The sequence below is a fragment of the Aspergillus lucknowensis genome, assembly GCF_044049455.1.
Source record: "Aspergillus lucknowensis strain CBS 449.75 chromosome Unknown BJX67scaffold_34, whole genome shotgun sequence".
NCBI lineage: Eukaryota > Fungi > Ascomycota > Eurotiomycetes > Eurotiales > Aspergillaceae > Aspergillus > Aspergillus lucknowensis.
Genome location: NW_027263578.1, coordinates 34,716 through 54,374, shown reverse-complemented (window position 1 = coordinate 54,374; position 19,659 = coordinate 34,716). Strand labels below are relative to the sequence as shown.

General features: G+C 54.2%; 8 protein-coding genes across 8 annotated transcripts; 3 read left to right on the top strand and 5 right to left on the bottom strand.

Annotated features, from left to right (window-relative positions):
* Positions 1–112: 112 nt before the first annotated feature.
* Positions 113–2,246, top strand: BJX67DRAFT_187583 (translation machinery-associated protein TMA46). Its single transcript, XM_071025276.1, has 4 exons — positions 113–878; positions 947–964; positions 1,047–1,588; positions 1,645–2,246. The coding sequence occupies exons 1-4, from the start codon at positions 822–824 to the stop codon at positions 2,072–2,074; spliced, it is 1,047 nt and encodes a 348-aa protein (XP_070884073.1). The 5' UTR covers positions 113–821; the 3' UTR covers positions 2,075–2,246.
* A 1,316-nt stretch (positions 2,247–3,562) lies between these two features.
* BJX67DRAFT_187656 (sugar porter family MFS transporter) lies at positions 3,563–5,896 on the top strand. The gene is made up of 6 exons (XM_071025277.1): positions 3,563–3,822; positions 3,872–3,910; positions 3,969–4,030; positions 4,079–4,206; positions 4,257–5,325; positions 5,385–5,896. The coding sequence occupies exons 1-6, from the start codon at positions 3,774–3,776 to the stop codon at positions 5,628–5,630; spliced, it is 1,593 nt and encodes a 530-aa protein (XP_070884072.1). The 5' UTR covers positions 3,563–3,773; the 3' UTR covers positions 5,631–5,896.
* A 204-nt stretch (positions 5,897–6,100) lies between these two features.
* BJX67DRAFT_383091 (uncharacterized protein) lies at positions 6,101–7,203 on the bottom strand (the record flags this gene model as incomplete). The annotated part of the gene is made up of 2 exons (XM_071033379.1): positions 6,101–6,824; positions 6,920–7,203. 2 exons carry the CDS (start codon positions 7,201–7,203, stop codon positions 6,101–6,103), a joined length of 1,008 nt encoding a protein of 335 aa, XP_070884071.1.
* Positions 7,204–7,341: 138 nt separating this feature from the next.
* On the bottom strand, positions 7,342–9,983 carry BJX67DRAFT_359229 (uncharacterized protein). The gene is made up of 11 exons (XM_071029656.1): positions 9,905–9,983; positions 9,787–9,830; positions 9,683–9,737; positions 9,501–9,622; positions 9,441–9,456; positions 9,174–9,389; positions 8,863–9,128; positions 8,804–8,818; positions 8,571–8,759; positions 8,062–8,525; positions 7,342–8,017 (listed from the first exon to the last, which is right to left on the bottom strand). Exons 1-11 carry the CDS (start codon positions 9,966–9,968, stop codon positions 7,537–7,539), a joined length of 1,932 nt encoding a protein of 643 aa, XP_070884070.1. The 5' UTR covers positions 9,969–9,983; the 3' UTR covers positions 7,342–7,536.
* Positions 9,984–10,335: 352 nt separating this feature from the next.
* BJX67DRAFT_383089 (FAD-dependent oxidoreductase) lies at positions 10,336–11,486 on the bottom strand (the record flags this gene model as incomplete). Its single annotated transcript, XM_071033378.1, has 3 exons — positions 10,336–10,766; positions 10,819–11,402; positions 11,455–11,486. 3 exons carry the CDS (start codon positions 11,484–11,486, stop codon positions 10,336–10,338), a joined length of 1,047 nt encoding a protein of 348 aa, XP_070884069.1.
* Positions 11,487–12,109: 623 nt separating this feature from the next.
* On the bottom strand, positions 12,110–13,013 carry BJX67DRAFT_187467 (rRNA-processing FCF1 family protein). The gene is made up of 4 exons (XM_071025275.1): positions 12,834–13,013; positions 12,557–12,783; positions 12,341–12,506; positions 12,110–12,293 (listed from the first exon to the last, which is right to left on the bottom strand). The coding sequence occupies exons 1-4, from the start codon at positions 12,867–12,869 to the stop codon at positions 12,153–12,155; spliced, it is 570 nt and encodes a 189-aa protein (XP_070884068.1). The 5' UTR covers positions 12,870–13,013; the 3' UTR covers positions 12,110–12,152.
* Positions 13,014–13,157: 144 nt separating this feature from the next.
* BJX67DRAFT_373388 (major facilitator superfamily domain-containing protein) lies at positions 13,158–16,458 on the bottom strand (the record flags this gene model as incomplete). The annotated part of the gene is made up of 7 exons (XM_071031390.1): positions 13,158–13,507; positions 13,567–14,068; positions 14,817–15,034; positions 15,093–15,330; positions 15,540–15,624; positions 15,680–16,122; positions 16,192–16,458. 7 exons carry the CDS (start codon positions 16,456–16,458, stop codon positions 13,158–13,160), a joined length of 2,103 nt encoding a protein of 700 aa, XP_070884067.1.
* Positions 16,459–18,302: 1,844 nt separating this feature from the next.
* BJX67DRAFT_383085 (uncharacterized protein) lies at positions 18,303–19,350 on the top strand (the record flags this gene model as incomplete). Its single annotated transcript, XM_071033377.1, has 3 exons — positions 18,303–18,713; positions 18,782–18,907; positions 18,958–19,350. The coding sequence occupies 3 exons, from the start codon at positions 18,303–18,305 to the stop codon at positions 19,348–19,350; spliced, it is 930 nt and encodes a 309-aa protein (XP_070884066.1).
* Between the last annotated feature and the right edge of the window lie 309 nt (positions 19,351–19,659).

The window sequence follows — 19,659 nt, the reverse complement described above, 5'->3', positions numbered from 1 at the left end:
TTGGTAAAGATAGCTATCCACTGCAATAATAACCTTGGCGATATACCAAGCCGTTGAACCAATGCTCGGGTAAAAGCGTCTTGAGGCATTTTATGAAGTATTGATACAAAAAAAATTGTATTTTGAATATGCTGCGCACGGTGCGGTGTTAAGTTATTTTGAGGGCCGGAGGTATATCGATTGTGCAAGCTCTAAGGTGCGGAAGAATTACTCGCATTTGTGTGCTTATGTCGTATTCTTCTTTCAATTCGCTTGGGCCAGCTTGTCCTCACGAGAGAATGTGTGACGGAGGGAGACGTTTGTCCTGCCTAACCGCTTTGAAGACTCGAATGTTCCCAGTTGAAAAGCAGACGAGGCTACCTGGCCATACCCGGCGATAATAACCAAAGTCGATTGGCGGAGGGAGAGGAATAACGCCTTGAGTTGGCCCGCCACTTGCGCAGCACCGCACCCAAGACTCTGAGCGATCAAACCCACACCGAATGTGGAGGAGAACTTGGAACTTGCAACTTGCAACTTACGACCACCTGTGCCACCATCCACGATCGTTGACTCCCTTGTCGGGTTGAGGCTCTTGAGTCCTCTTCTCCTAGGTTCTGATATAGATTGATTTTTTTTTGCCTTTTATTTTACTCCTCTCCTTCTCTGACCTCGGGATTCAATATTTTCGCCTATCCCGCCGACCCTCGCATGAGCCGCCTTCCGCCCCTCCATCTACGACGCTAATCTCGACTCCATTCGGCCGGGTTGGGAGCTCTTTCGATCGGATATCTGCATTTATCTTATAGAGCGTTTAGAGGGGTTATATAAAAGTCGTCACGATGCCTCCCAAGAAGGCTGATCAGCCGAAGAAGAAGAAGGCCACGGTCGAAGACAAGGTTTGTTTGTGACCATCGCCCCGAGACTTTCCGACGGAACACACGCTAACAGCTCATCCTGTGTACAGACCTTTGGTATGAAAAACGTACGTACCGGCATTCTGCATCACTACTACCCTCCTTCGACGCGCGGAATCACGAACTAACAGAACATCTTCTGCGGAACAGAAAAAAGGTGGAAGTGCCAAGAAACAGATTGCTCAATTACAGGCCCAAGCCTCGCACAACAAAAATGCCGATGAGAAGCGGAAGGAGGCCGAGAAGGCTCGTCGTGAAGCTGAGAAGAAGGCGGCTGAGATAGCAAAGAAGGAAGCCGCTGAGTTGTTCAAGCCTGTCCAGACGCAGAAGGTCCCGTTTGGCGTTGACCCGAAGACCGTGCTCTGTGTGTTTTTCAAGCAGGGGAACTGTGAGAAGGGCCGCAAGTGCAAGTTCAGCCATGACTTAAGTGTGGAACGGAAGTCGGCCAAGAAGGATCTCTACACTGATTCCCGAGATACGGAGGACGACGCGAAGAAGAAGGATACTATGGATCAGTGGGATGAGGAGAAGCTACGCAATGTTGTTCTCAGCAAGCACGGAAACCCGCGGACGACGACCGATAAGGTTTGCAAGTACTTCATTGAGGCAGTCGAGAATCAGAAATATGGCTGGTTCTGGGTCTGTCCGAATGGTGGTGACAAGTGCATGTACAAGCATAGCTTGCCGCCTGGGTAAGTCCTAATGCCGCCAAACCCGTGCTCAGAAGGTGGCGCTAACTACTTCACAGATTCGTTCTCAAGACGAAGGAACAAAGAGCAGCAGAAAAGGCCATGATGGAAAAGTCTCCTCTGAATACTCTGACTTTGGAAGACTGGCTCGAAAATGAAAGACATAAGCTTACCGGCGAACTTACCCCCGTCACTCCCGAAACGTTCGCCAAATGGAAGAAGGACCGACTTGACAAGAAGGCCGCGGAGGAACAGGCCCAGAAGGCCAAGGAAACTACAGGACGAACATTGTTCGAGAGCGGCAACTGGCGGACCGAAGACAGCGAGGAGGAATCAGACGAGGACGAGGGCGATACTTGGAATCTTACCGCTTTACGGCGGGAGACCGAGAGACTACGAGAGAGGAAAGAAGAGGAACGTCTTGCGAAGTTGCATGGCGAGCCAGTACCGGATTCTGCAGACCACACACCCGCGCAGGGCGACGACTGAACCTGTGCGATCTTTCCAAGTCACTGATGAGCTTGGACATTGGGTTGCGCCAATCCTCCCCTCCTGGCATTGGCCTGCGGGCTGTGTCCGGACTCATGATGGTGTCGGTTGACCACCAGCTCTGCATCGACGGGTTAAGTTGCTGTGTGCATTGCCAGCGATCAAAGTTGACGGCTGTGGCGGCTGAGGTGCACGCTGGTGTTGCCGTGTTTATCCATGCCCTGTCTGGCCACCAGCTGTTGGAGTGGACGTTGCAGATACATGGAGGAAGACTCTGCAGCGGCGAGAACAAGGCTGGAAGACATCATGTGTGGGAGGATAAGACTGCCTGAGATGATCTTATGCTAGATGTTTGTATGTAAGACGGATCTTATTTTCAAGCTCTCTTTCGGGCTGGACAGGACCGAGGACGAGGAGCTCGGGTGTCCCCATCCGTTCGGTATATTGTTGTCCCGTAGACAGACGTGCTTCAACCAAGCTGCAAAGGTTCTGCTTGGTCGAGTCGGGCTTTTTCTTGTTTGCATGCGATCCTTCGAGCTAAATTGACATGGGTCTTTCCTGGGCGTGGGCGTGTCGCGAGGCATCCATGGAAGGGGGAATCTCATGTCGAACCCCTTCTTTGCCACGTGAAAGCTGAGAGCGTTTTCGAGGTCACCACATGGAAGGTGTCCTTGTCCTGACTCATCACAGAGCAGCCGACTCCTGTTCTCCGCAGTGGAGGAGGCCCTGACGACCGCTGGAGCCAGCCTGCGGAGTGCGGACCGCCTGGGGAAATTCGGCGACTGGCATCGCTCTAGCCTGTTCTGAATATGATCATCTTCGTCCACGGGGATGCCAATCAGATTCGAGCCTCCAAATGAACAAATGCCGTCGATTCTCAGTCAGGGGACCCCAAACGGTCTTCACTCGTGGCGAGTGGTGTAACAGTGCAGTGGCGGCCAAGGAGTCAAGGACTCACCTGCTGGATCTTCCACCAATCACTCTGATTGTTCTCGAAGGATTCTTTGTCTCTCCCCATGTCTCTTGACGTTGGAGCAGAGGTTGCATGCCACACGTGGTGTCCATCCCCAGAATCACTCGCTTTGGCCGATTTCTCGATCTGAGCTCCATCTGACAGGTTGAGTCTCACAGTACTCAGGGCCTTCCGGCGGACTGTCATCCTCGTCCAAAAGAGAGTGTCGCGGCACAGGAGCCTGTCAACCGCCCGCCTTCCGGGGTTCTCATCCTCTGATCGCACCTTTCGGCCCCAGACTTTTGTGAAAAGGACGTGGGTCATGGCTGAACCAAGCGTCTTTGGATGTCTCTCCCGAACTGGGGGCGGGGAAGCTGGCGCCGGTCTGATTGGGGCAAAGACGACGCATCCAAGAACTCGGGGGTTTCGTGGCGTCCACTAAAGCTCTTGGAAGCTTCACAAAACTCTCTTTCCACGCTCACGAACCCCCGTGAGGCCGCCTCTGGATGCGACGTTGCACTGTGCGCGATCAAGCCAGAGCACCTGTACTGCGAGCATCGATGCGGGGGTCTTGCTGCTGAGTGGCTGCCACGGGTCGAGCTCAACTTCGGGTCAATCCGAGTGTCTTGAGATTCTTATTTATTGCTCCCTGGAAGCCCCCTGCTCCCCTGTCCCTTGCTTCTCTTCCCCTCGTTTTTCCCTCTCGTCGCTCGTGTTGGCGTGACAGTGCCCACGCCAGCCTTCACGATGAAGAAGTCTTACAATGTCTACTTCCTGTGCGCGTTCATGACCCTTGGTGAGTTTCCTCTTTCCGTTGAAATCGAATTCTTGGCTAACAGATCCAGGTGGTGGGCTGTTCGGTTTCGATATTTCGTCGATGAGTGGTAAGAATCCTCAACTGCTCCCGAAAACCAGAAAAAAGCAAGCATCTCACCATCGCAGGTGTCCTCGGTACCGCGGCCTACAACAACTACTTCCAAGTCGGCGGTGGTAATTACAAGCAGGTTGGTCCCCCTGTTCACCCTGCGTTTGCGCCGAACTGACAGTCGCAGGGTGGCATCACCTGTGCTATGCCTTTTGGATCGCTTGTTGGAGCTCTCTCGTCTAGTTTTCTTGCCGACAGGTTCTCTCGTGTCACTGCCATTCAGTTCTCCTCTACTCTGTGGATCATCGGTTCTATGTATGCCCTCCGTACAATTTAATTGCAGCCGAACTTGCTGACAGACGCAGCTTCCAATGCGCATCGAACGGCATTCCCCTGCTGGTCGTCGGCCGTGTCATTGCTGGGCTTTGTGTCGGTATCGCCTCAGCCATGGTGCCCGTGTATATCGCCGAAGTCAGTCCCAAGGAGATCCGAGGTCGGATGATCTCCCTTCAGCAATGGGCGATCACTTGGGGTATCCTGATCCAATACTTCATCCAGTACGGAGCTAGCAACATTGATGGCGGGCCAGAAAACCCAAACCAGAGAACGGCGGCCTTCCGTATCCCCTGGGGTATCCAGATTGTCCCCGGCGCCATCTACTTCGTCGGCCTGTTCTTCTACCCCAAGTCTCCCCGCTGGTTGGCTAGCAAGGACCGCTGGGACGAGTGCATCCAGGTCCTGGCCCAACTCCACGGCGGGGGTGACATGAACCACCCCAAGGTCCTGGCCCAGTACAAGGAAATCCAAGACGCCCTCGCCCTGGAGCGCGAGCAGACCTCCACTAGCTACCAGGAACTCATCAAGCCCCGCATCGCCAAGCGTGTCTTCCTCGGTATGAGTCTGCAAATGTGGTCCCAGCTGTGCGGAATGAACGTCATGATGTACTACATTGTATATATCATGCAAAGCACAGGCGCAGGCTCGCCACTTCTCACAGCGTCGATCCAATATATCCTCAACACCGCGCTCACCCTCCCGGCCATCCTGTACCTGGACAGGTTCGGCCGCCGCCCCGCCATCCTCATTGGCTTCACCATGCAAGCCATCTTCCTGTACATTGAAGGAGGTCTGCAGGCAGGATACGGTCGGCCCATCCGGCCCAGCGACGGCGAAGAGCTCCAGGCCATCTCCTGGACCGTCGCAGACCACCCGGCCGTCGGACGCGCCATCATCGCCATGTCCTACCTCTTCGTCTGCTCCTTCGCGACAACCATCGGTCCCACCTCCTGGACCTACCCGGCCGAAATCTACCCGGCCAAGGTCCGCGCCAAGGCTGTCTCCCTCGCCACCGCGTCCAACTGGACCTGGAACTGCCTGCTTGCCCTCTTCGTCCCGCCCCTGCTCTGGTCCATCAACTGGAAGATGTACATGATTGTATGTTGCATAAAAAGCCAACTTACTGAATTCAAGAATGTATGACTAACAGTATCTAGTTCGCCGCCTTCAACACGGTCGCCGCAATCCACATGTTCCTCACGGCCCCCGAGACAAAGGGCTTCACGCTCGAGGAAATGGACGAGGTCTTCGACTCCGGCCTTCCGGCGTGGAAGAGGCTCAAGAAGACCTCGCGTCTTGAGGAGCTCGAGCGCGATATCGTGGAGGGTAACCTCAAGGTTACGGACCGGGCTCCGGACCGGGTTCCGGTGGAGGAACCCGTGGCCCCTGAGAAGGCTGTTTAGTTAATCTACTTATGTGTGTGGATATAATCTGGGGGTGGCGGAGGGTGAGTCGTGTCGTGTCTGTTGGGATTTGCGTTGACGAGGAGTACTGGCGGTGGGGTAATGAAGATGAGAATGAGAGTACCTATGATAGGATATGAATGATGTTGATGTACTCTGTTAGTTTTGGATATCGAACGCACCTCTATTAGTATAGTTGTACTTGTAGTCCTCAGAAGTTTCTATCAGTATTACTTCAAAGCGACTACCTTTATCTTAACCCCCACCCTCTACATCCTGAACAAAGAGACTTTCTTTACTCGACACGGAATAATGTCATGTGCGTGGGTATTATACTGCTATGTACCTCGAAACATCTGCTCCATGATGCATGCAATGGGTATCATAAGCGCCAAATATTGGTCGCACCCCGTGGAGATGGCGTAACCAACCAACCAACCAACCAACCATCAATCTATCTATCTATCTATCTATACAGAAGAATCCCCTCCTCGCAACTCAACCTGCGACCCAGCCCCTTCGATATCCCTAGGAACCACACCCCTCCCCCTCCCCAAAGACCAAGACCAAGACCTCGCTCTCCTCGCCCTTGACCGCCCCAAAAGAAAACCAGCCCCAACAAACAGCGCAAAAACCACACACTCCATCGTATACTGCATGAATGCTACCATGTACACGTCTGGCAATGTATCTGTATCTATGCCTGTATCTCCGTCGTCATTCGTATCTGTGCCCGTGTATATTGAGTCTGCTGCTGCTGCTGCTGCTGTGAACGAGGCCAGGAGCATGTATGTGACCCGGGTCGCGAGGAAGGGTGTGCTTAGGTTGAGGAGGAGGAGCGTTGCTTGGGGTTTTGGTGATGAAAGTGTTGGGTTTTCGGTGGTTGGATCAGTGTCTGGGTTCTCGGGTTTTGGTTTTGGTTCTGGTTCTTCGGAATGTTCTGTCTGTGGTGAGGTTGACGGAAGAGGTGGAGGTGGAGGTGGAGATGGAGCTCGTCGAAGACGGACGTAGAATGCAATTGCTATACCAGCCTGTAGGACGAATAGACATGTTACGATCACCGCGGCCGCGTGGCTGAGACTCTGTTTTCCGGTCGTCGTGTAGACGATGCTGAGTATGAACGCTGCGTACTGGGATAGGTGTAGGAGCGTCCAGAGTCTCGGGGGGGTTGGGTCAGAGGGGAGTGCTGGTTTGCTGTCTTTTGGTCAGTTCTCTTGCTCTTTTTTTTTTTTTTCCCTTCACTTAAACATGGGGTAGAGAGGTGGAAGTGGAAGTGGACAAGTACGTACACACTTTCAATAACCTCCAGCATACCCAAAAGCAGCGTCATGACGCCAATAGACGCGAGCATACCGGCGGCCTTTCGCAGTCCGTCGTTTTCGCTCTCGGAATCCTCCGACGCGAACTGGAGAGATGCGCCGAGGATGCGCAGAACCGTGAAGAGGAACAGGTACAGCCAGCCCCATGCATTGCCGAGACTGTGTCGGTGGAGGAGGAGGGATGTTGGGATGAGGGACGGGACGTAGTAGATGATTATTGCGAGGGCGAGGGATTGGTGTGGTGTTATTGCCATTGTGTGGGTTGAGTGTGGTTTGTGAAGCCGGGGAGGGGGGGTATAGATATAGATCTCATTGTTTGGTTTGGGCGTATTGAAGTCTGAGCAGCGAACTCCCGAACGCCGAGCCTGCAGTTTTGGTGTGGAAGGAGAACCCAATCAAATAACGGTATTTGCAGATTAATGTTGTAATCTGGCCAATTGTTTTGAGTTATCGCCCTCGGATCCGAAGTCAGACCCAACTCTACGCGAATCTGAATCAGGCAACTCGGACCTTTGCAGGTGCGGTCCGAGCGTTGTGAAGCAAAACTGGGCAACGGTCATGTTAGGGTATTTGGACACTGCAGGCATCTATAAGAAGATCGACCCGTAGAACTCCCTCGGATCAAATTCCTCAAGCGAGTGCATCCCGACTGTCCAGTCACTATCCGGCGTGAGGAAATAGAGATTGTCCAGGCTGCTCTCGTCTACCCCTTCCATCAACGCAGGATCGCTTGGTCCCATAGCAGGATTTGGCATAGAATTAGTCTCAACTGCGGCCGTGGTGGTAGTGTGCGTTGCGGACAAGCCCCCGCTAGACTCACTCAGTGGCGCATTGTGGGCTGTATCTGGCTTCCTCTGTACCGTCTGCACGTATTGTCGAGCCATGTGAGAGAACTCGGAGAGGTAGCTGGAGGGTATTGCCCCACTGGAGGCGTGGTCTAGTTGACTGAAATGGCCCGCCACAATGTCGAGAAGAGTTAGGTATCCACGTGTCTCGGGGTCACTCGGATGATGAATCACAAAATCAAATAAGATGAATAAGGCGGAGAGTGGAAGAATTGCAAGGATGCTATTTAAATTAGCCAGAACCTCCGGCTTTAGGACGTCACGTACAAAACCGGTGTGTATGGTTCCACGTCGATGAACCGCGTCAGGTTGATGACTTCTCTGGCGGTGTTGAGCAGGGCTCTCATGGCGTTCTCGCTTCTTGCTATATCGCGGCTGACGTGGAGTGTTAGCCGTTCGAGGGCAATGATTATGTGGTAATAGTAGTAATGCGTCCGGAGGGCGATCTCTTTGGATGCGCCATCGATCAGCCGACGCCGCTGCAGGGGCTCCTTTGGCCTGAATTCCAGGGGTATGGATTGCCTCCATTCCTCTAGTACGGAATGGACATGGTCTACCGAAGCTAAAAGCGTGTCATCTGAGTGAGTCGACGCAGAAACCGAGAAGAGACTGGCGTAGGCAATGGAGAGAATACGACTATATCGCACAGAGGAGAGAAGCCAGTTATACCCCCCAATCATTGACTCCGGCGCCGTTTGAATTGGGCATCCAATATCGCAATCAGCGATTACCTGGGAATTAGCCTCGCTGCGCCGGAGATGAGTGGCTTGACATACTGAGCTAGTCCCCGCTTGAAAAGAGTATCGCTTTTCCAGGTGATAGATGACCCAGAAAATTCGGTGGCATAGTGCGGAGTCCTCGTTGAGAATGGACTTGTGATATCGAAGAGCCAGGACCATCCTACTCGCCGCGGCTAAAAGAGGCCGATCGAGCTGGTGGCCAAATGCGCTTGTCGCGAAGAGAGCCTTCGAAATTAGATACTGATCGAATCGGAGAACGGATGACGCACCATTGCAGTGAGGGCCTGTTATAGTTAGCGAAGGTTGCCTATCGGGAGATTGAGCGTACTTGAAGATTCGCCAGCGACTCAGACGACGTAAGTATTTGGTCTAAGCGGCTGAGAGAGATTTGGAAAAACTTCCAGGCTCGGTTGTTATCTGGAATGAAGGAGCTGAAACCGTCATATTGACATCCAAGTGCTAATATCGCATAGTAGAGTCCGCAAAACGCGTAATCCGTTCCGAGAAGATGAAGCACGTTTGAAATTCTTGCTTTCTCCTCAAAAGCGCGCCTATCGAGGAACGGGTAAATCGGATGAAGGACTTCAAAGTAGCCTGTGCTTGTTAGCAGGGAATATAAGCGGGAGGAATGGGACATACGCTGTACATGACTGTCCGCCTCTGGATCAACCTCTAGCTGCGTAGGAGCCTTTGCTAGGGTATATAGTGAAATTTCTCTCTCAGGCCGTGCGAGCAAGCGTGTCCGAATTGTCTTGTCGATCTGGTGGATTAGGTCTTCGAGACGCGTATCCGCTAGCCTTTTCACCAACGAGTCGACTCGTTTCGGGGAGAAGAAGGCGATTCCCGAGCTCGGCACTGATTGGGAGTAGTCAATACATTATCCCAAGCATTGCTGTTGCAGCATACCTCGATCATCATGAGCCTACTAGGTTAGTACGAGAATCTGAGGGTCGGGGGAGTTCTCACCTTGAGGATTGAGAATTCATCGTAGAGCACCGCGCTTTCTGACGGATTCCTCATAAGATGGTCTATGAATAGTTCGGCCGAGGGCGTGGGATTGCTCGAGCCTTTCTGGGGAGTCGATGGATCTGCCGGGCGACGGTTAACTCGTTGCTCTGGACGCCCAGCTTCCCTTTGAGACGCCTTACCCTTCGCCCTGAGTCTGCGTTTCAAGTTGCTGAATTGACATGTCTCGTTTCGTTTCTAGCATCGTCAGAACACTGTTTCTATCGACAGCACTGGATCGACTAACGATGCAGTGCGTGCACGCGACGTGTCTAGGTTGAGCAGGCGGCACTGCGGGGGGGATAGTGAGAACCGAGCTAGCTCGCGAGGCTGCGTTGTTTGGGGGAAGGTATTGACAAGCTTACCAATGCAACGAACCTTCCGACTCCGACACTGGTCGCAGGACTTGTTGAGCCTGGGCGACTGCATGGTGTGTTGTGCTGGATCTCGGGCTTCGGGGGTTGGGGGAGTGCGCGAAGGCTTCGAGTTGGGAGAACAAAGGAACTCTCGGCCCCGAGAGGGAGGGCTTGGCGAAACCAGCCGTAGTATCGATCGAGACGTGGCACTGCCTCACTTTTGGGATGGGGAAGTTTTGAGATTCTACTGACGAATACGGCGGCTTGTTTTTTTGGGAGTTGAGGAGCCAGGTTCGAGAATGAATGGTTGTTGTTGGCTGAAGATGCGGTGTTGCGACAATATATACAGCAGAACTGGCACTGCAAAACTCACCTCCATGCCTCGAGGGCGAGAAGCTATAAACGCTTCCCTCCACCCATAGCAATGCCAGGCGTCTTGCCTACAGAGAAGCCCTCTCCGGGACAAGCCCATTCCCCCTAACCAAAGCCACCACATCCTCCGCAACGCCCCAAGAAATCTCATACCCCCTCCCCGCAGTCCCATACCCATGAACAATCGTCTTCCCATCCCCAAGCTTCTCCGCCTCGATACGCGTCCCGCCTTCGCGCGCGGGACGCCGCCCGACAATATCCCGGATAACGTCGAACTTGCCGCCGCTCTCCGGCGTAAATGGGAACCACTTAGCCGCCTCGCGGAGCAGCTTCTCGCGCACTTCCAGGTGCACGCGCGGGTCCCAGTCGTGCGGCTGCTTTGTGCCGCCGATGATGGTCCCGCCTTCGAGCGGGCGGGGCACGGCGAACGACCAGCTGCCGTCGGAGTTTTGGCGGGTGAGCGTGTTTGGGCACGGGTTGCGGACGAGGCAGGTTTGGCCTGTTACTGTGTTAGGCTCCTGGGGGGTCGTAGAGGGGGAATAGAGACATACCACGGATAATGTATGACTTTGGATCTTTGAACCCCACGCCAGAGCAGTTGATCACGGTCTTCACGTTGGGCGCGAGGTAGAAGGCCTCCTGCGGACTGGCGAGGGTGTACTCCTTCGTCTGGCCGCCCTTCAGGATGAACCGACGAAGCAAGTACGCAATGTAAACGGGTGGGTTGACGCAGAAGGTATCGTATCGCACGCCCCACGTCACATCCTTCGGCATCTCCAGCGCAGATAGTTTCCGGAATCCGTCCAGATGCGTGTAGAACTTGTCGAAGACGTCCGTTGCTAGGTAGTCGGCAGGCGGCGACTCGAGGTGCTCGATCCCCTCCGTGCCCTCGATGCCGGAGCCGGGGATCTTGGCTTGCGCCTTGAAGTGCTGGTATGTTCGGCGGGCCTGCTGTTCTTCGGAGGCGGCTTGCGCCGTGGAACCTGGGACGGGGCGGTAGTGCGCGCCTGCCCAGGGGGAAGCATAGTTGAGATTCAACGTGCCGGGCCAGTCGCGGGCGACGATCAGGATTGACTGGTTGGGGGAGAGATGCGGTTGGAGACAGACTGCGGTGGAGAGTCCGATGACGCCCGCTCTGGAGAGATTAGCTGCTTTGCTCGTGAAGGTGTCTTTCCATTGATTCCTACCCGATTACGATAATAGTTTCTTTTTCTGACATGTCAGTTACACGAAATTGGAAGCTGCGACAAGTTGCGGCGAAGATGTTGAACCCACGGCTGGGGTGAGGGGAGATATTAAGAATCCCCGCAGCAGCCTCTAGGGCGATGAGAACTGCCGATTCTCGGCCGTGGCTCAGGTTTGGAGACGCCGATGACAAGCTTTTCCTGGGCCGCTGCAGATCAACTTGATACGAGTGCAACCCTCTGCGGCGTCAATGCTCCTATTTTGCCGGAGGTGGTGGCCAGGGCGCCATTCAGAGACGGCTTGATGCTACGAACTTTTTCGGACACAGTTATGAGGCTACGCCAGGGCTATTTGGGCGCGGAATCTTGATTTCTGGATGATTCTCATTCTTGGATATGGAATTTGAGAACCTAAGGGCCGATGAAGATCTTGCGGAATTCGCTCGCTACATTAACGTCTGCCGATTCCGCAAGTTGTCCTCTCAACTGGCTGTCAAGGACGGGACACCGAATCAGCGATGACCTTGGCCGACTGCGAGCACAGGCTGGCAGCCTTGTATGGATGGGCAATTCGAACGAGTTGCGGGTCCATCCGATGACCGCAAGGCCGTCCTGAACTGCGACGATGTGCAGGGTGGGAGACAGCATTTCGGAGGTATGCTGGAGAAAGGGAAGTACTTGGAGTGATCGCGTCCGTCACTCTAATCCAATGCGTCTGGCAACTTCTCAATAGTGAATTTCCCTCTGGCAACCTTCATGATCGGTACGCCGGGGATTTTGCGGAGTCGGCGACAAAGGTCCTTATCATTGGTTGCGACAACGTAAATTCTGTGTTTCGATACCTTTCGCCACGTTAGCGGAAGCCATTCTCAAGCTCGGAGCCACTCACCCTGTCGACAAGACAGTCATCGGCGTATGTGCCCTTGTGCGAGCACTTGACCCTCTCCCACCTCGGGTCCTTCGCAACCCTCAGGGCTAGGCGGTACTTCTCCCCAAGCTTTTCCAATTCCGCAATCGTGCAATCCGTGAAGGTCGGGATACATTTCGCATACAACCTACACCGCATGAGCATATCGTCCCAATATTCCAATGACTGCATCCTTACAGATCCATCATAGCAGGTAATAAGTCAAGCTTCGCGCGAATGGCGTGGGAGACGAAGTTGGTATCGACTAGAACACGGTAGGGGGGACCGAGGGCGGTGTTTGCAGCGAAGAAGAGATTCGTCGGCGCGGCCTGGATATGGCGTGTCACCTCGTCGCCGGGCTTGGGCTTGGGCTTCTCGGGCGCTTTCTTGAGACGTTCGTCGCGGGCTTTGATCGTGCGCTTCATCTGTTGGCTGTCAGCGGCGATTTCGAGGTTGACATGGCGGGGAGTCTGACCTGCGCGAACTTCTTTGTTTTCTTTGCAACACCCATCTTGAATGTAATACACAGACGAGATGTTGGGGTATCGGGAAACAGAGAAACGGAGCTATTTGAGAGGCAGTCAACGGAGGTGGTGACGGGATCGAAAAAATTATCGGGCCGATATTTAGCCGACCGGAGAGCGATCCACGTGACTTATACCGGATTACTTACATATAATCCACATAATTACGTATAATCCACAATAGGAAAGAGCGACCGTGCATATTTATTTATCTTGCATTGCTCAGGGTCATTCCGGCGTAGCACTCTAAATCTCGATTCTATCAAGTATATCATTTACGGGCTGCCTCCGGCCTTGTTATAGACAAGGTTAGCCCGGATCGTCTCCACATCAGAGCCCGAAAACCCAAGTGTGTTCTTCAAATAGCCGGCCGCACCGTCGTACTTATCATCAAGGTGCTTCAGGAAGCCCGTCATGCCACCAGGGTGGACCCCCCACATGACCAGCAGCACAGGGTTTTTCCAGGCTGACTCGCCATAGAGCTTGCTCATCATCGCCAACAGCGTCTGGCGGCCGGGTTCGACTCCAACACGGGTCAGCATGAAGTCGTGGACGATGGCCTCGTCTGTGCTTCCGGCGAGACGATGGATCAGGGCTGCAATGACGCCTGTTCGGTCCTTTCCGGCTGTGGGAGGAAAGGTTAATCAGCTTTTCACTTCGTCGAGGGGAAGGATGGGGACGCACCAGAACAGTGGAAGACGAAGGGCTTCCCCGGCTCGTCGCGAATATGCTCGAATATGGCTTTGATGACAGGCGAATGCGACTCCAAGTAGCTTGAGTACATTTCGACAAGGTTCGCAATTGACATAGCATGGTCTGTAGGTGGCGTTTTGGCGGCGCTGGGTGGCTGCCCACCGATAGTGTCCGGCACCCAGACAACCTCGACGCCGTCGATGACTGGGCTGGGTTTGTTGGTGCGCTCGTCGGGCCTGCGCAGGTCAAAGATCTTCTTAATTTCGAGGGCCGCGAGAGCGTCGCTGGCCCCGTAGGGGAGGGTGGGGGGTGGTGCGCCTGAGCGGTATGCTAGGCCGGGTCGGAGGGCGGCTGGGAAGGGCGAAGAGGGTGTGGAAGCATTGCTGATGTCGCGAAGGTTGAAGAAACCAGGGACAGAGGAAAACGGTGCCTGAGAGATGATCTCTGCGACGACGTCCTCGGGGAGGGGCGTGTTAATGTCGGTTTCGACAAGCTCTTTGAGATTGTATGAGGGGGCCATGGCGTTGGTGTTGATGTTGGTCAGTGGTGATCTCCATCTGAATCTTTCCAAGCTTTATAGGGCTTACTGCGCCGAGTGCCCCTCCAAGCTTGCGATATTTTTATCTTCTCGAAGCTCTGTGAAAGGGCAGATCGCCGAGGGGCTGAAGGCTGGAAGCCTCGATGTGGGGGGTCCTCGTGTTGCCGACACCCGCGCTAGCTTCACATGGTGGCATTCGCTCCTTGCCCTCCCTGTCCATCGTCCAGAACAGGCCTCCTCGTACTCGGAGGATAGACGGACCCGCCTGAATCTGAGACACGGCTCTCCACACCGACAAGTGTTTCAGGAGCAAGTCGACCATTATGGTACTGTATCGCGTGCGCCTGAGCCTCGGGCCGGGGAATCAGTCTTGCCCCTGGTAGGGCAGAGCTCAATCGGACAGCTGTTCATCCGGCGGGCTCTTTCCGGTGACAGGATGCATGAGCTAGCATTGACCGACATTCCTCCCAACCAGACGTCATGAAGTGGGGAGTCTGAGAAATCTTGTTTGGGGAGGACCGGCCGGGCTGGACTGCATCAGGCCAATCCTCGATGGATACGCCTACCTTTGTTACATCCCATACAGAAGATCTATCAATATGCAATGGCCTTCAGAATACCCAATGAACGGTGTAGGCCCCTAATCCGTCTTCTTCCCCACATACCCCCCAGCACGGAGCCCAAAATAGCTAACGAAACAGACGACAACCATCGCAGCGAACATCAACCAATACGCTGCTTGATACCCCTTAAGCATATCGTCGTTCGAATGCTCCGTCACAGAAGCAGCGACCGCCGCGCTAACCGCCAGTCCAACCGAGTTGCCAACCTGCGAAACTGAATTAAACACCGCACCAGCAAGCGCCTGGTTCTGGCCTGGATATGCGCGGGATATAATCAGGTTAGAGACGGTAAAGAGGACTATCGTGCGTGGGTGTCAGTTTTCTACGCTCTCCTGGTTTGGTTGGGGGAGACAGACCATCGGGATGAAGAGGACTTAGAAACATGGCCATAAACGGGCCACGCCAGTATCCCCATTCGGGTTTGATGAGCGCCATAAGGAGCGGGGAGATGGTGGTAATGCACGCGGATCCGAAGACCAGAACCCCGACCTGGACTTTGTCGACTGTGTAGCCGGTGAAGATATTCGTGATGGCCCCGACTATGACCATTGGCAGGAACATGAGGGAGGAGTGGAGGGCGGAGTTGTCTTGAATCTCTTGGAAGCTGTCAAAGTTAGCCTCACTCTGACTTCTAGGCCTGCGGAGCGAACATACTATAGTGAGGAAAAGTACTGCAGAGCATTGAACTCGGCCCAGGTGAAGAAGACAATGATGCAGGTTGCCGTGAAGAGGGTGTTCTTCCATAGACTGTTCGGGATGAGCGCGGGACGGCCATGTCGTTCCTGCCATTCGACCCAGCCGACGAAGATAGGGAGTAGGGCGATTGCGACCGCGAGGAGGACGATAATATACGTCTCGCCGAGACGGTGGTAGCTCTCTGTTATTTGTCTGCTCACGATGTCAGCTGTGCTCATCTCCATGCTCGGGGCAAAGACACACTCACGCCAAAACAAACGACACCAACGCCAGCGAAACACTAATCAACGGCGCACCCACCCAGTCTATCCCCGCCAACCCCTTGATCAGAGGCTGACTCCTCGGCATCTCAGAAGGGAGACTCCAAAACGCCAACCCAGACAGACACGCATTGATAATCGCACTGATATAATACCCAAACCGCCACCCAATCGAATCCGCAAACACACCACCAAGAATCAACCCAACCGAGTACCCCAGCGGCTGACCCATCCCCATACTCGCAAACCCCAGATTCCTCCCCTTCCCCGGCGGAAACGTCCTCGTCATCAGACTCACCGCGCAGGGCAGACACATCGCAATCGAGACCCCAAGCAGCGTGCGGAACGCGATAATCTGCGCCCCCGTCTTCGCAAGCCCACAGGCAAGCGTGAAGCCCGCGAAGAGGATACTCCCCGTTATCCACACGCGCTTGTCGCCGATGACGTCCGCGACCGATCCGAAGATGAGCAGTGTGCATCCGGCTGCGAGTGCGTACACGGCTGCGGGCCATAGGAGGAGCTCGCGCGAGAGTCCCAGGTCTGTGGCCATGCGCGGCAGCGCGACGGTCAGAATGCCGGAGCCCATGGTGTTGAGGAAGCTGACGCCTGTGAGGGCGGCGACGGCGGTTATTGCTTGGGCGCGGCTGATGTTGTTGCTGCTGCTGTCATTGTTGTTGTTGTCGTCGTCGTCATGGTTGTTGGGGTTGGGGGATTGTATAGATAGTGTGCGGAGCTCATGGTGCAGGAGGGTTTCTGGTTGTTCCATTTTGGCGGTGGTTGGAGTGGGCAAGTTGGTTCCTGGAGTGGTTGGATGCGATTGAGCGATTGATATAACCAAAGGGTATTGAGTCGTGCGTGCTGGGAGGAAGAATATTCAGTAACTTCGAAAGCGACTAGCGGAATCGTTCCGCGTTGAGGATGTAAGCTGAGAAGCTGGATTATTGTTCAAGATTGTGGCGGGGCTGTTTAGTCGACGTTTGATTGGCTGGTTGTGATTTAACTCCTCCAGCCGCAAGGAGTGCAGAAAATTGTTGGATGCAAACGGATTTTCGGCTGAGATACCAGTAGTGGAGGGCGGCTCGGCCTTCGGGATGGGTCGATGAGCCGATTATGGATATACCCAACGGGGAGGAAGCTTATATTCTTTTATCCCTTCCACGACGCAAGGAGGTCACCAACCCCCTTCATTTTTACTTGTATAGCCATCACCCAAACTATGTATCCCAGCCTGTGCTACAATCGTCTGCGAAAACCGCAGTGACGGGGTTTCGCGCTCTTTTCGTGGTTTTAAGAAGAGCTAGCGGGTGTTCGCAAGACGTCACAACGTATTCGACGCTTTGAAGATTTATCGTTTCGTTCGTCGGGCTGTACAAGGGTAAAATGAAGCAACGACCGGGTCCTGATTCGGATGGGTCTAATGGGTAATAATATCGACTTTTGCCTTGCTCGGATCTGCGAGGTCGCGTTGCACTGGATACCGCCCGGCTCGCTTGGGCGGGGACTCGAGGGAGTCGTGGTTGCCAGGATGAAGATGAGAATGGGAGACTGGTGCTTTCGTGCGAGAGATATAGTCCACAGGGTCGGGGCGGTGACGTTCTTCAGAGGACGGTCGATGTATATCCATATGGTATTCACCTCTGAATGTGAGTAGGGCAGGGTCTCACACGTGACAAACGATGAAGCGTCGACCGACTATAAGAAAAGGTATAAGGAAGGCTAGGGCTTGAGTAAAATAAGTACAGACAGGGATTGAGACAACTTTAGCTCGGTACAATGAACAGCGTGAAGGGGCTGCAAGAGCATTCCAACGAGGCGACGTCAACGAGACAACAAGACGCCCTGTGGGGATAAAGAATACAACGTGTAATATAGCCTCCGCTGGCAATTCATACTTATAACTCGGAAACCAAGCGGCATTCTCACTATTCTTCATCATCCAGCGCCGGCACCTTTCGAGCCTGCGCCCGAGCCCGACTACCGCTAACTGTAATAACACTCTGTTGAGAGTACCCGTGTACATAGCCTTAACAGGAAGCAGCGCAGATATATTAAGCAACAAGCCTGATTCTACCAGAGAAGTGAGACATCGCAAATCCCCGCTAAGCGTGCATTCCGCGGGCCGAGATACACTGTCGACATGTGCCTCGCGCCAAGTAGGGCATGCCAATACCACAAGCCCTTGATGTCTCTGACTGTCATTTAACTCCACCAAATCCGGGGCTAAGCTCATCTCTCCGCTCCCCGCGTTGTCCTTCGAATCAGTGCCGTCGAAGTCAGACTGCTAGAGTCATACCGTACAACGAGCCCTCCCCGCTTTCCATCTACGCCACTCGCGAACAATGTTCTTGCGACGTCAACTTTGGCGGTCACTCTTGTCCCTTGCGAGGCTATCCAGCATCCGGCTAGGCCTTCTGTAGGAGCTCGATCGGTCACATGGGGCAAACCGCAATGATCATGGCACAGCGGCTACAACGGCAGAATAGCAGGGTCAGGTAGTATATTATCAGGGCCTCTAGGTTCTTTTAGTCGAAGGGTTAGTGTGGGTGTCGGATATCTATTCTCTGAACGTGCGTCAGCATCAACATCAGCATTACGTGCTGCGTCTCCGCGATGCGCCTCTCAAGCTACGCTCCTCTGTTCCTCGCCGCCGTGGCCCTTGCCTCGGCTTCAACAGCCCCAGAAGCCCTCCCAGCAACCGTAGCCGCAGTCGACGTGCCAGCGTCGCGCGACGTCACTCTCATCCCTGTCCACGGGGTCTCTCAGGGAGACGTGCACCTCCTCGTGCGCCGCCAACTCGACCTAGACGACATCGTCGACGGAATCCGCAACCTGCTCGAGCCGATCCTGCACTTGCTAAAGCCCGCGAGCCTGCAGAACATCAACCTGATCGTCACGCAGCTCGCCTCGCTGCTCAACGGCGACGGCGCATCAAATACAAAGGATCTCGTTGATTCCTTGAACAGCGCACTGAACTCTGATGTATTTATGCAGTTGGCTGCGCAGCTGGGGCCTCTTCTCCCGGTATTCCCCCTTCAGCGCTCTACTCTGCGTCTCTTCCGCACTGAAGAATCGTTTTCTGACTACAGCAGACGTTGACTGCACTGCTGGACGCAGACCTCATCGCTAAACTCAAGGGCATCCTCGACAGCGCAAGTCTCCTTCTCACCCGCGACACCGCAACCCAGATCCGCGATCTCGTGGATAATATCGCTCCGGTATTTTTCCTTTTCCTCCATCCTCCCGAGAAAGATTCTAACTCGTCAAGATCCTCCCATACGTCGGCGACATGATTGCCTTCTTCGTCAACCTCATCGTCGGCGGCGACGGAGGGAGCTCGGCAACAGTGACACCACCTACAGCGACAATATCGCAGACCACTGACCCGGGAAAACAGGCACCACAAGAGACTGAGACCGGGACCGATTCCTCGGACTGGTGGGATTCGCCGGGCGAGCTGGGCTCCTACGACCACGGCGGTGAGGCTGAGCCGACGGGGACGTCTGATTCTGCAGATGAGGATGGGGATTCAGAGTCTAAGTCTGGGACTGAGACTGAGACGTCGCCGGCAGATCCCGGGTTTACTGGGGCGGCGGGGAGGGTGTCGGTTGGGGTGGGTGGTGTTGTTGTCGGGGTGTTGGTTGGGGCTGTGGTGCTTTGATAGGGTTAGTTAGGGTTAGTCTGTGGTAGGAGGGAGTCGGAGCGTTGTCATGGTCTGTTGCCTTTACCCAGGGATCATGGATGAGAATTCTTCAGGTATCGGCACTTGTTGTTAATCTATAATGAGATGATGGATCTAGGCTTACCGTGGTACAACTCTCCTCTACGACTCTCAGTCTGCAAGAACCTTAAAGCAAGTAGCAATAAGCCCACCAGCAGTACAGACAGGTTACGGACGATGCCATAGACATGATCCGAGACTCGGCAGACGTTGTGAAACCAGCACCCAAAAGCTTTGAAGAAGATTCCC

Excerpts from the sequence above, each read along its gene's own strand:
- BJX67DRAFT_187583 (XM_071025276.1), top strand. The coding sequence starts at position 822 with ATGCCTCCCAAGAAGGCTGATCAGCCGAAGAAGAAGAAGGCCACGGTC. Across the intron at positions 1,589-1,644 it reads AAGCATAGCTTGCCGCCTGG|ATTCGTTCTCAAGACGAAGG; the intron begins GTAAGTCCTAAT and ends ACTACTTCACAG.
- BJX67DRAFT_187656 (XM_071025277.1), top strand. The coding sequence starts at position 3,774 with ATGAAGAAGTCTTACAATGTCTACTTCCTGTGCGCGTTCATGACCCTT. Across the intron at positions 3,823-3,871 it reads GTGCGCGTTCATGACCCTTG|GTGGTGGGCTGTTCGGTTTC; the intron begins GTGAGTTTCCTC and ends TAACAGATCCAG. Across the intron at positions 3,911-3,968 it reads CGATATTTCGTCGATGAGTG|GTGTCCTCGGTACCGCGGCC; the intron begins GTAAGAATCCTC and ends TCACCATCGCAG.
- BJX67DRAFT_359229 (XM_071029656.1), bottom strand. The coding sequence starts at position 9,968 with ATGCAGTCGCCCAGGCTCAACAAGTCCTGCGACCAGTGTCGGAGTCGG. Across the intron at positions 9,129-9,173 it reads GGCGGACAGTCATGTACAGC|GCTACTTTGAAGTCCTTCAT; the intron begins GTATGTCCCATT and ends TAACAAGCACAG. Across the intron at positions 8,526-8,570 it reads TTCAAGCGGGGACTAGCTCA|GTAATCGCTGATTGCGATAT; the intron begins GTATGTCAAGCC and ends GCTAATTCCCAG.
- BJX67DRAFT_187467 (XM_071025275.1), bottom strand. The coding sequence starts at position 12,869 with ATGGGTGTTGCAAAGAAAACAAAGAAGTTCGCGCAG. Across the intron at positions 12,507-12,556 it reads TTACCTGCTATGATGGATCT|GTTGTATGCGAAATGTATCC; the intron begins GTAAGGATGCAG and ends CATGCGGTGTAG. Across the intron at positions 12,294-12,340 it reads ATGACTGTCTTGTCGACAGG|GTATCGAAACACAGAATTTA; the intron begins GTGAGTGGCTCC and ends ACGTGGCGAAAG.